General features: G+C 42.3%; 1 protein-coding gene across 1 annotated transcript; it reads right to left on the bottom strand.

Annotated features, from left to right (window-relative positions):
• Positions 1-1,948: 1,948 nt before the first annotated feature.
• Positions 1,949-2,896, bottom strand: LOC122925413 (olfactory receptor 1009-like). The gene has a single exon (XM_044276775.1). It carries the CDS (start codon positions 2,894-2,896, stop codon positions 1,949-1,951), a length of 948 nt encoding a protein of 315 aa, XP_044132710.1.
• Between the last annotated feature and the right edge of the window lie 11,059 nt (positions 2,897-13,955).

Raw genomic sequence — 13,955 nt, 5'->3', positions numbered from 1 at the left:
CATATCATGGCAGAATGGAAGACATAAAGACAATTCTCTCAGCATCTCCAGGAAGAAGAAAAAAGTTAATAACAGTGGAAATAAAACATAGTAAAAACCCATATAATAATAAATTGGTATGTAGTAGCTTGATTATAGCACTGATGGTGATAAAGTCTTGCAGAATAAAAATGGAAATGATGATGTACTGATGTGGCCAATTCTAATATGGGACCAACGTCACAGAAGAAGTGGTCAATGTTATTCAAGCAACAGAAGTTAAATATCATCGCAGGTGTCAACATTGCCCTCACATTAAATTACCGTAAGTTTCTTATTATAATGATAAACTTTACTGAGAAACCCATAGGTTTGAAAAGTGCAAGCATTTTTTGTTTAACATGATATAATACAGCTTGAATATATATATATTGGATTAATTCTAGCTACTTGCACCTATAGTCAATGTGGCATGTCCTTGCTCTGTTAGAATTTTTGTCCTCGTTGACCTTGGTACGGTGTGCTGAACTAACTCTTGTTTTTAATGGAAATGCAGTAACCATGGAGATCTACAATAGTAAACTGTACAGAAAAGAGCCATAGGTGGAAAAAGCCTTTATGGCGATCTAAGTCATATTAGAGGAAAATTAAAGAGGACAACTCAAATCAAAGAAGAGGTCAACTTTGAATCAGATTTCCAATCAATGTATGTAAAAATGTCCCTAATTAGATTTGTTTTTATAATATTGACTATTGGAAGACACAAAACAATGTTCTGAATGGGGATAGTCATGACACTTTAGCACTGGGCCCAAAAATGTGTTAAAACAGCCATGATGGAAGAACTGTTCTCTTAATAAAAATGTGGGGAAAGGAAAAAAGAGGACTATGTCAAGCATGTATTTTTGAAAAGGCAGTAAAGGATTAAAAAACTAGACTGGTCCTCAGAACTATATATAATGATATACACTCACCTAAAGAAGTATTAGGAACACCATACTAATACGGTGTTGGACCCCCTTTTGCCTTCAGAACTGCCTTAATTCTACGTAGCATTGATTCAACAAGGTGCTGATAGCATTCTTTAGAAATGTTCGCCCATATTGATAGGATAGCATCTTGCAGTTGATGGAGATTTGAGGGATGCACATCCAGGGCACAAAGCTCCCGTTCCACCCCATCCCAAAGATGCTCTATTGGGTTGAGATCTGGTGACTGTGGGGGCCATTTTTTGTACAGTGAACTCATTGTCATGTTCAAGAAACCAATTTGAAATGATTCGAGCTTTGTGACATGGTGCATTATCCTGCTGGAAGTAGCCATCAGAGGATGGGTACATGGTGGTCATGAAGGGATGGACATGGTCAGAAACAATGCTCAGGTAGCCCGTGGCATTTAAACGATGGCCAATTGGCATTAAGGGGCCTAAAGTGTGCCCATAAAACATCCCCCACACCATTACACCACCACCACCAGCCTGCACAGTGGTAACAAGGCATGATGGATACATGTTCTCATTCTGTTTACGCCAAATCCGGACTCTACCATTTGAATGTCTCAACAGAAATCGACACTCATCAGACCAGGCAACATTTTTCCAGTCTTCAACAGTCCAATTTTGGTGAGCTCGTGCAAATTGTAGCTTTTTCCTATTTGTAGTGGGGATGAGTGGTACCCGGTGGGGTCTTCTGCTGTTGTAGCCCACCTTTCTTTCCCATTCTGCCATTCAGTTTGGAGTTCACGAGATTGTCTTGACCAGGACCACAACCCTACATGCATTGAAGCAACTGCCATGTGATTGGTTGACTAGATAATCGCATTAATGAGAAACAGGTGTTCCTAATAATTCTTTAGGTGAGTGTACTTTTGGCATAAAATGTAAACCATTGTTTTATTATAACCTTCTATGTGATTAAATATATCATTCAATAAAGTCTTTATATAGCATAGCACATTTGTGTAAAATGTTTCATCTTTCCCTTCCATTTTGAGTGACATGATTTGTCATTTTCTGGATAGCTCTCTTAATTTCTTTGTTCCTCAGGCTGTAGATGATGGGATTCATCATTGGTGTCACTACTATGTACAATAGAGATCTATATTTATTGGCATTGGATGTGCCTTCATCAGATGGAGCCATGTAAACTGTGATTAGGGTTCCATAATATACACATACTGTGGTCAGATGAGAGCTACAAGTGGAGAACGCTTTTCTCCTACCATAAGTTGAAGACATTTTAATTATGGTGATGAAAATAGAAAAGTAGGTAATAAGAATAAAATAAAATGGAAAAAAAATCATGAAGATGGAGATAACAAAGTCTTGCAGCATCAAAATGGAAATGTCTGATGTGGCCAATTCTACTACAGGACCAAAGTCACAGAAGAAGTGGTCAATGTAATTCAAGCCACAGAAGTTAAATTGGATAACAACAATAACCTCACTTGATGTCAACACAAATACTAAAAACCATGACCCAATAATGAGCTGAAGGCAAAGATCTGGACTCATCAGTGAAAAATAACGCAATGGATGGCAAATGGCCAAATATCGGTCAAATGACATGACAGCAATGAGAATACATTGAAAAAATCCAAATATACCAAAGGAATACAACTGCATAATACAGCCCCAAAAGGGCAAAATATCTCCCTCAAACAATATTATGTCCAGCATCATGGGGACAACACTGGTGGTTAGTAGGATATCCGCTGTTGACAAGTGTTTCAGAAAGAAGAACATTGGGGTTTTGAGGTGGTCAAAAGTAATCACTAAAATGATGATTAGAAGGTTTCCAACTAAGATAAATGTGTATGTCAGAAAAAACACTATGAATAGAAGAGTCTTGTAATTGTATAGACCTCGGAATCCAAGGAGATGTATCTGAGTGACCTGTGTCTGATTCTCCTCACACATAATAGAAGAGTCTTGTAGTTGTATAGACCTCGGAATCCAAGGAGACATACAGTATCTGAGCGACCTGTGTCTGATTTTCCTTACATGTAATTTATATAGCAATAAACATCAGTTATTTGTCTTGGCATATACATGTCTAAAAAAATCTAAAATGTAACCTATTAATAATAATTTTTGGTATGATTTATTCCACTTACAGTATTCTACCCATAGACGTACAAGGGGTTTGTTGTATTTTTTTTAGCCATAATGTGAATATATATAAGCATTGGCAAGTCTTCTTGTGGAAATAGTGAAATTTACTAGATGTTCATGTCTTTTATAATACCTGGGGAAGATCCCCACAGGATCCTGAAATGATAATTACACTCAGGTGAATGAAGTAAACAGATGAGATCTGTGATTTAGATTAATTGATAAGTTGCCCCTTAGCAGAACTGCAGCTACCTGCAAGGAAATCCTTTCATTTTTTACTATTTTCACATAAATCTTTTTTTTCTGGGGGGGGGAGGAGAATATTTGGAACTTATACAACACATGTTCTACCATCAATCTTGCATATCATATTGAATGCTAGTGAGAACTCTGTATCAGGTCATCTCACATATTTAATATATTTTTTTTTGTTGATTTGTTTAAGTTTGAACAACCATATGAATCAGTGATTGATAATGTAATATTATCGCTAAATCTATATATTTTTTTTGGGGGGGGTTATTGAATTTATTAAAACAAGCATCACTACACCAATGCACAGAGTACACCACATTATATGAGAGTGATAACATGATATTAAGCATCAGGCCTGGCCCTTATTCATCCCTTTCTGTTTATTTTATATCCACACTGGTTGTTTTTTTTTGGGACGGTGTTCAATTTAATTAAAACAGCATATAGGTGATTAGTACACCAATAAACAGGGTAGTGCACCACAATATCTGTGAGCGTTAAAGTATCAGGACTGGCCCTTAATCAACAGTTTTTTGTTTATTCTATATCCACATGGGCTCCTGTGAACAAGGCAGACATAGCAGAGCTGGAGAGGGTCCAGAGGAGGGCAACTAAAGTAATAACTGGAATGGGGGGACTACAGTACCCTGAAAGATTATCAAAATTAGGGTTATACACTTTAGAAAAAAGATGACTGAGGGGAGATCTAATTACTATGTATAAATATATCAGGGGTCAGTACAGAGATCTATCCCGTCATCTATTCATCCCCAGGACTGTGACTGTGACGAGGGGACATCCTCTGCGTCTGGAGGAAAGAAGGTTTGTACACAAACATAGAAGAGGATTCTTTACGTTAAGAGCAGTGAGACTTTGAAACTCTCTGTCTCTACATGGTTCTAATTTATTTTTGAGGGTTGTTGAATTTATTAAAACCAGCACATATGTGATTACTTCACCAATACACAGGGTAGTGCAAAAAAAAATTAAATATGTGAGGCATAACAAATTTAGGCCTAGATCAGTTTCTTTTTATTTCTGTATCCGCTGGCTAGATCGGGATGTTGGGGCAAGCGCATGCGCAATAAACGCTCGGATGCCGATGCCCATAATGGGTAATGATGTGCGCATTTCACACTGAAGGGAGGCGGTAATAAGAAGAACCTAGGGCCGGCCTGAGTGTTTAAAGGGGAGGGGTTTCATATGAATAGTGAAGAGGAGCCTGGGCACCTTCAGACCTAATTTGAATATTGGATTAAAGTGTTTTTTGAAGAAAATAAGTGACGGACAGCTAAACAGTAAGTAGCATTCACATATGGGTACTATAATGCTGAGAATGGTGTTAGTGTTCAAAAAACGGTCAGTATAGGTGAAAGACTCCCTTTAATTGTGTAGGAACTGTGGATGACATACATATAAGGATAGTAAAAGCTTCTGGAAGTGGATCAGAATTTTTTAATTACAAAAAATATTTCTCCATTATCTTAATGACCATTGCAGATGCGGATTATCGATTTGTTGCAGTCGACATCGGAGCGTATGGACAGACAAATGACTCAATGGCTTTCAAAACTTTCTCTATAGGATGCCTCCTGTGTTCTAAGCAATTTGGATTACCACCTCCAAGACCGTTGCGAGGTACTGATGGACCTCCCATACCATTTGTTGTAGTAGGGGACGAGGAATTCCAAATGTGTGAGAACCTCATAAAACCATACTCCAGCCGTGACTTGACGCACCGACTCCGCCCCCTCCACTCGGCGTGCCAAGTCATCCAACGCTTTACGCATCTCACCTGCAGAGCCTTCTAGAGCATCAGAAACAATCTCTACAAAGTCCCCATAGTCCTTCCGACGGCTCCTACCAGATCTCCTGCTATTCAGCATAGCTCTCACATTTTGTCTCCAATGTGAGAGCGTACACTGAAAAGAGGTACCCGGTAGGGGACCAGGATTGACTCGAACAGGTGTATGAGGGACAGGGGGGCTGGTGGTGGCGGCCGGTTCCGGGGCCGCCTCAAGAGATGGTTCAGGCGCCGGAGTGCTGCTGGCAGTTCTGTGGAGAGAAAGAATATAAGGCCTTGTATTAGTACTTACAGTATACAGTTTACTTCATTGCGGTGACTCAGAGTCCCGCAATGATCGGGCCCTAGCAGGTGATGGTGCTGGCGTGGCAGCAGAGCTGGTCGATGATGAAGACTAGAAAAATTAGAAATAATATTTAATAAAAAGAATGTTATTTGAAAAAAAATATATATATATTGTTCCATGTACTTACCGGTTCATGAATTCTGCAACGCCTTCTTGTCTTGCGCCTTGTTCGGATATCTGTAGAGATATAATGCAAAAGTATATTTTAACATAAGAAACAACATAATTGACATAGATATCCCAAATTTTTGTTACTTACTTTTGGTTCATTTTTCGACGGATGTCACAATTTTTTGATTTTCTGACTTGTAGATGCTAAAAAAAAGAAAAATATTCCAATTAACATACATGAAATTGTGTTTGATTACCAAACTCAGTGCCGTCTGCCCACCCTCATTGCAATTGGCTGCATTGCCATCTGCCTCCACCTGTACCATAGATCTGCCCCACTACAAGTGGCATCCAGTCCCCACCTATACCATAAACTGCCCAAATGCCGACAAACACACCATTGCCATCTACCCCCTTATCCTAAACTGAACTTATCCTAAACTTATCCCCTGCCATAATCTTCCCACATGAATCGTGCAACAAATCAGTGGCTCTTCCGTCCCCTGTGATCACTCACACCTTTCATCAATCTGCCCCCATTCCGTGCCAAATTTGACCCACCCCTCACGTGTAATTATCTGGACCCTATTCAATGACGCCACCAATTGCCATCAACCCAAACTCGGAGCCATCTAAACTAGCCCCCCCATAAACTTGCAATAATCAGCCCCCTATTCAATATCTGCACAAATAATCACACCCCAAACCCCTGTGCTCGGCCACACCTGTTGTCAATCTGCCCCCAATCACTGCCATATTTGCCCAACCCTACATGTGCAATAATCAAGCCCCTATTCACTGACCAAACCATGTGCGTCGTTCACGCCCAAAATTGCCATCATCCCTACCGCTGACCCAACTGCCCATTAGACAATTGACAATCGGCCACCATGGCCGCACCAAAATTTCATAAACCACTCCACGCACACCAAACCCCCACCATCAGCCACACTGCTCTGGAATCTGACCCCTCTATCTTTCCCACCCCTGCAATAATCAGGCCCATGCTCAATGACCCAAACACCCCCCATGCCATTGCCACCACACCACTTTGCTGACATCTGCAAAAACACACCCATGCAATTGCCATTATATGCCCCCATGATAGATAGAAAGTTTTTATGAAAATGTACAGAAAGAGAGAAAGAACGAAAAATTGATCTCCAGACACATAATGGAGTTTCATCCAGGAGTAAAGCAGTGTGTGACCTTTCAAGGGATGGAACATGTTGTGGGTATCGCCACTAGGGGGGGATAACCTCCTGTTGCGGAAGGAGACCCAATGGACCTTCACACTACAGACCATTAAACCCTTTGGTCTGAATGACTACATTTCATATACTGTACATGTTTCATCTAAACGCATATTTAAGTAGGGGACGGATGACTCTTACTCTCCTAGCACATATGGCTTTTGAGACATAATCATTTTTGTTGATTCCTTTCTCCACTTCATCTTTTTCTTTTTTCTCCCCATACTTTTATTCTTTTATCCATGTTATTTAGGGACCAATATGTCCCTTGTGCATCTATATCTATAATATGATATTTGTACCTCAATATGTGGATATCTAGAAAACATGGATGTGAATTATATCATAAAATACAAATAATGGGCCCCATGGATTGTACCTGGTTATGTTTAGTTTTGTAAGTTTGACCCAGGTTGCTATTGGTAACGCTGGATGCGGATGTTGCAAGCAGTACCCACCATATACTTGTATCATCAGTAGTGACCTGTGTTGTCAGTCATTTACTTACTGGGGTTGCCTGTGTACAGTGGCGTACATTTCATGATTATCCCTGCATATTTAGCCCATTCATGCCATTAAACATAGTATCCCTCTGATGCCTAAGCGATCTTAGATAAGGCAGCGATGTAATTGAGAACTTACCACTCCTCACTGCTGTATCGCCGCTGCCGCTAGCTCCGCCCAGTGGGCATGGCCTATTCTATTTCATCGCTGCTCTCAGCGGCCGCACTACGACCGTACTAGAGACGGAGGCTTTGATCCATCTCGCTGCATGCGCGCCAACTTCGGAGTGGTAGCGTCTTCCCTGTGATCTTCTATAGTGGAAACATGCAGAGTTAAGGGGGCAATCCACTGTTATATTACACATTCTAAGCTCCTGATGACATGTTACCCTGCTGGTGGTGACATAGAAGTCTCCAGTCACCAGGACACATCAGCAGAACTGTCCTATGCATGTCTCCTTCTCAAACTCCACCATTCTTGTAAATGCAATCTAGTGAGAGATCTACCTTTGTTTCAGGGATATTGTGTATTGCAGAGCTGTTCAGCTAGTTGTAATTGTTACTCAGGGAGTTGTTACTACTGTTAGGCTACTATCACACCAGCGTTTTCCCTTTCCGCTATTGAGATCCAGCATAGCAAAAACGCTAGTGTGAAAGTCTTAGATAGACATAGAGTCCTATGTTAGGCAGCCATTTTACCGTGTGCTTGAGTGTTATGTAAATGTTATGGTACATGATACCTATACTTTATACTTATACATGCTATTTGTATTCTTGTAGTTTTACCAAACAATCCTATTTTGCCAATCAGCAATCCTGTTTTACCAATAAACAAGCTAGACTACAAAGAACAGGAAGACAGGAATGGTTTATGCTGAATGTCTGACTGCACACTGTGTGAACATGTATGAAGACAGAACAACCTCTGTCTGCCTGTATCCTAAAAAAAAAATTGTTTATGGCCATTCTATGTTCATATAATCGGTCCAACATATGGATGGTGGAATTCCAATGGGGTGGAAACGTTGCATCAGCCTATGTTGGGGATGGCCGTTATGCCGCTGCAGCTCAAGGAGGGTGTGCTTGGTGGTGTACGAGTGGCTGAAGTGTATGCAAAGTTTTATGGACATTTTCAGGATGACTTGCATATGGGGTGAAGACTTCAGGAACCGCTTGAAAACCAGATTGAACTAGTGTGCCATGCAGAGCGCATGGCTCATCCCTCCATGAGGGAGCGCTGACACCACTTTCTTTCTATTGTTGGTCACCATGGATCCAATTTTGAGTTGTCGAGGATAAAGCCAGTATCCGATTTCTTTATGAAGAACACAGAGCAGTTCTTCCCTTGTTTGATTCTGTTCACCCAAGCGAACTAGGTGCAGAACAGCGTGACTGCCCATGTTGTATGCTGGAGTCGCACTGTGAATTATCCCTGCAGTGGAGGCTGAGGACACAGTGGAGGGTGAGGAGGCAGAGGCGGACATTGTTGCAGGACCAACGGCATGAAATTGTGGAGGGGTAAGCAGCGTCACCTGTCCAAGTTTCTGATGTGGCTGGGCAGGAACCATATTTACCCAGTGGGCTGTAAAGGACATATATTGTTCTTGACCATAGTTACAGCTCCACACGTCGGCGCTGCCGTGCACTTTGGCAGACACCGACAGGCTCAAGGACTGGCCCACCTTCTGTTCTACATATGTGTGCAGGGCTGGTACAGCCTTCTTTGCAAAGAAATGCCAGCTAGGGACCTTTCACCTCGGCTCGGTACAAGCCATCAGTTCTCTGAAAGGTGCAGAGTCCAGCATTTGGAAAGGGAGGGACTGCAATACCAGCAACTTGGCCAGGAGCACGTTCAGCTTCTGCGCCGTTGGATAAGCACACGCGTATTGTTGTCTCTTAGCAATTGCTTCAGTGATCGATTGCTGATGAAATGACTGATAAGGAGTAGGAGGACGAGGAGCATCAGAACCAGAAGATGATGGGAAGGACAGACAGCTCCCTTCAGCTGAGGAGGTGGATCCTTGACTACATGAAATTGGGTGTGTGCCACTGGGTGACGCAGTGGTTGCTGCGGCAGGCTGGACCACCACATTAGAGCCACTGTTCTTCCAGGCCACTTTATGGTGATGCTGCATATGTTGACGCAGGGCCGTAGTGCCAGAATTGGCACCCTGGCCACGCTTCACCTTCTGGCCACAAATTCGGGAAATGGCCATGTTCCTCTCCTCCAGATGCATAACAAAAAATTGCCACACCACCGAGTATGGCATTTTCCCCCCAACACTCCGTGCTGACTACCTGCTTCAGTTGCTTCGGTGAACCCCTGCATTGCTACTTTCTGGGCCGGTAGGCTCCTGCGAAACAGGTGGTCTACCCCAGGCACGTTTGGCTCCTGACCTCCCACTGCTGACTCCCGGCCACAATACCAACTTGCTGGCTCCGCCGCTGCCTCATGCGCAAGCTGCCACCCTCTTCTCCCGATTATAATGAAGCCCCTTTGTTACCAGGCTCCCAATTGCAATCGGCTACATCATTATTGAGTACTGTCTGCATGTCACTGATGTCCTTCTCAACGGTCTCTGAGCCAGGAGCCTGACCGCTCGCAACACCAGCTCACATGTCACTCTCCTCATCACTACTTTCCAGCCTACGGGAGGAAGTAGCGTATTTCGCCTCCAGATCTTGGCTGGGCAGTAGCTGCTGACTGTCCTAGTAGCTAATCCTTACTAAGAAAAAGTGGAGCCGAGCCTACGGCATATAATACTTCTAGTGCTAAGGTAACAGGAAATGAAAGAGGCAGGTTTAGGGCAGTTGGGGGCACCGGGCTGCTCCCGGGCCATGACAACTAAGCCTCATGTCAGAGGAACCCACCGATATTTGGCTGGGGCTGTCTGATGTCACTTGCGATGAAATAGAAGACCGAGTCAACCATTCAAGCATGCTGGGTTTCTGGTCAAGACACGACTGCTAGATGACACTGGGAGCTCAGGCCTCTAGCTGCAACTCCTGCTGCTACTTCTGCCTGTGACAGAAACATTTTGGCCACTGCCCGTTCCCTTTGAAGTGCCTGTCACTTGACTATATAACATACTGTATAATAAAATAATGAAATTAAAATAATACCCCCCTAAAAAAGGCTGTAGTAAAATGCAAATTCACAGCAGAACGGCAATTAAGACGTATTATTTTTCTATAAGATGCACCGACCCATAAGACGCACCTAGGTTTTTGAGGAGGAAAATAAGAAAAAAAATATTTTTAACCAAAAGGTGTGCTTTTGGTTGGTTAGAACTAATGTCGGTCTGTGCATGACACTATTATGGGGGATTTGTGGATGATGCACTGTTATGGGGTGGGGGATTTGTGGAATGCACTGTTATGGGCGGGATCTGTGGATGGCACTGTTATGTGGTGGATCTGTGGATGGCACTGTTATGTGGGGGAGCTGTGGATGGCATTATGATGGGGGGGTCTGTGGATGGCATTATGATGGTGGGGGGGATCTGTGGATGGCATTATGATGGTGGGGGGATCTGTGGATGGCATTATGATGGTGGGGGGATCTGTGGATGGAATTATGATGGTGGGGGGGATTTGTGGATGGCATTATGATGGGGGGGGATCTGTGGATGGCACTGTTATGGGGTGGTGGATCTGTGGATGACACTGCTATATGTGTCATCCATAGATCTCCCCATAACAGTCCCATCCACAGATCCCCCCCACCATCATAATGCTATCCACAGACCCCCCACCACCATCATAATGTGTCTTATGGGGCAAAAAATATGGTAATAAACCCCCCCCAAAAAATGTAACAATCACAATTCACTGCAGTATGGCTAATATATAGGATGTACGTATCTTTCCTTCTAATACACCCGTAAATGGCTGTAGTAGAATGTAACTTTACCGTTGAACAGCAATTATAACATATATTTTTTCCTTTTTTTTCTATTAATGCACCCCCTCCAAAAAAAGTTAAACAATCTAAAATCAACCCAGAACGGCTAATAGGACGTACGTATATTTCCTATTAAAATGGCTGAGGCTATTTATAGGTCTCTGACATCATAGGGGCTGGCTGGCTGCTGATTGGCTGCATGCATGGCATTGTGGGTGTGCCCAGAGTTCTTTGCTCCATGTCCTCAGACGTGCAGCAGCCATTTTGGGAAAAAATGCATTTCGTTACCATTAAACGTGAGGAAATTTGGCTTCGGTGCAAATCTAATTTTTCCTGAAATTCGGGTCAAATTCCACTTCATCAACTTCAATTCGCTCATCTCTAATTAGGACATCATCAATGAAATGAAAGCAGACCAAGGATTTGAAGGGGCAGGATAGCAAGATGGCACTTTCCAGTTTTGCCATGAAAAGGTTGGCTTATCGCGGTGTCATTTTGCTGCTCATGGCAGTTCCGCTACGTTGTAGATATAGTTATTTCCCTAAAGAGAAATAATTGTGGGTGAAGATAAATTTAGCAAGTTGCAGCACAGATTTATTCTATCCCATTAGACTAAATGAACTGGTAATCTATCCTCAAATGGGATGTTGCATTTAGTGTTGAGGGAATCCACCAAGTTCCGAATTTCAGGGAAAAGTTGATTCACCGCAAATCCGAATTTCCTTGTGTTTCATGGTAACAAATAGGTTTTGTCTGAATGGTGGTAAAAAACTAAAATAAATCATACTTGCCTCATCAATTTTTTCACGACAGGCCAATCGCCGCTCCCCGTCATTGTACCACTTGGATGCCGTGTTCATAGCTGATTGCGGCATCTGACAGTAATAACACAAAAAAATAAATTAACTCATACTTACCTCATCCATTTTCTAGGAAAGAGCATTCCGCTGCAATCTTGATTGAAGACCTGGCACAAAATCCTGTTTGCGGAGATGTATGACTGCTCCATGACAACTGATGTGATGACATCATAACGGGCTGCGCAAGATTTCGCGCTCAATCTTCAATGAAGATGGGAGCAGCAAATGGATGAGGTAAGTATGATTGATGATGTCATACTCTGTCATTATTGTCAGATGCTGCAATCAGCTATAAACGCGGCTTCTGAGGGGTACAATAACCAGGAGCCACACAATTGCCACTTCCTGTCATTGCACCCACTATTTACAAAGAAATGCACTTTGTGATTAAATTATTTATCCAAAAGCTATTTTTATTTTTTATTCGGTGAAGCAACCAAATTAATTTTTTTTTATACTTCGCTCATATCTAGTTGCATTGCAAGGATTCTGCATCAATGGTGGAAAGGATGGTATCATAAGGGAGGGGACCTGTGGCTGATAGTTTGTTCAGTAAGGCTGTGGTTTCCATCAGATAGCTGGTTGTGTTCCTCACCAATTGTTTGAGGAGACCACTTACCCATCTGGAGATTTTATTTCAGAGAGGGATGGCAACTTATGTATTTTTGGAAACATGTTAAATACTCCATTCCTGGTATTTTCAGGTAACAAGTACATGAAGTTTTATTCTTAACTCTTTTAGTCTCAATTTCTGATGTAGTCCTCCATGTCACTGCAGAGTTCTGTTTTGTCAAGATGTTTAGGGGGTCAGAATGTGAGTCCTCTGGAGATCACATTGAGTTTCACCTATGGGTTTGTCAGATGAGAGAATTATGACACAACTGACTTCTAAGGGTTCCTGTTGGGAGTTCTGCACCATATTGCCAGATTTGGGTTGTACTTGATATGTATTTGAATGCCGCCGGCTAATTCAAAGGTTGAGAGATTTCCTTTTCTGTTCTATATTTAATATATCTTTGGTGTTATATCAAATGCAACATACGTAACTCATTATAAGTCTAAAATAAGGATGCAACGAGCTGCGTTGGTTCCAGATTTAGTGGAAATGCTGAGTGGTGTAGTGCGGCCTATATGTGTCACGGTGCTCCTACCTGGATACAGTGGGGCCCCAGGCTTTGGCTCTTTAGCATTAAAAAGGGGGAATAGTTGAGGTATGCAGAAAAAATAACTAGAATCCAGACCTTGATATGAAATTCAACGGCAGCTTTACTTGAATAAACTTTCATCCAAATGCTTTGCAGGCTTTTTCTTGGTTCTAGCAGGCTTAGGCATAAACTGGCAGGCAAACTCAATAACTCGGCCTAATCTCTTTCTCTGCTGTACTGACAGGCTTGCCTAAATACTCTGTTTTCTTTCTTTATGCTGCACTAAGCTCTGCTTAAGTCTGGTCTCTGTACTTTAGGTCTGTTCTGGTATCCTTGGATGGGGTGCCTTCGACTGTTATTCCCCACCTGACACTCAGTAAAAAACGTATCTTCAGCCATAGAATTATTCCTCTTGCTGATTACTTTGTCCCAATGGCTTCCAGACTTCTGCTTCTATGGTCAGCACGCCCCACCTTTCTCCTGTCCAAACTAAACTAGACTAAATTGAAAACTGCTACCCCTCCTTAACCACCTCAGCCCCCCTAGCTTAAACACCCTTAATGACCAGACCACTTTTTACAATTCTGCACTACACTACTTTTACCGTTTATTGCTCGGTCAAGCAACTTACCACCCAAATTAATTTTACCTCCTTTTCTTCTCACTAATAGAGCTTTCATTTG

Source organism: Bufo gargarizans, chromosome 2 (genome assembly GCF_014858855.1).
Source record: "Bufo gargarizans isolate SCDJY-AF-19 chromosome 2, ASM1485885v1, whole genome shotgun sequence".
In the NCBI taxonomy this organism is placed as follows: Eukaryota; Metazoa; Chordata; class Amphibia; order Anura; family Bufonidae; genus Bufo; species Bufo gargarizans.
The sequence above is the reverse complement of the archived record's forward strand: the minus strand, read 5'-3'. Positions and strand labels throughout refer to the sequence as shown.

Coding starts and splice junctions, on each gene's coding strand:
- LOC122925413 (XM_044276775.1), bottom strand. CDS start 2,896: ATGTGTGAGGAGAATCAGACACAGGTCACTCAGATACATCTCCTTGGA.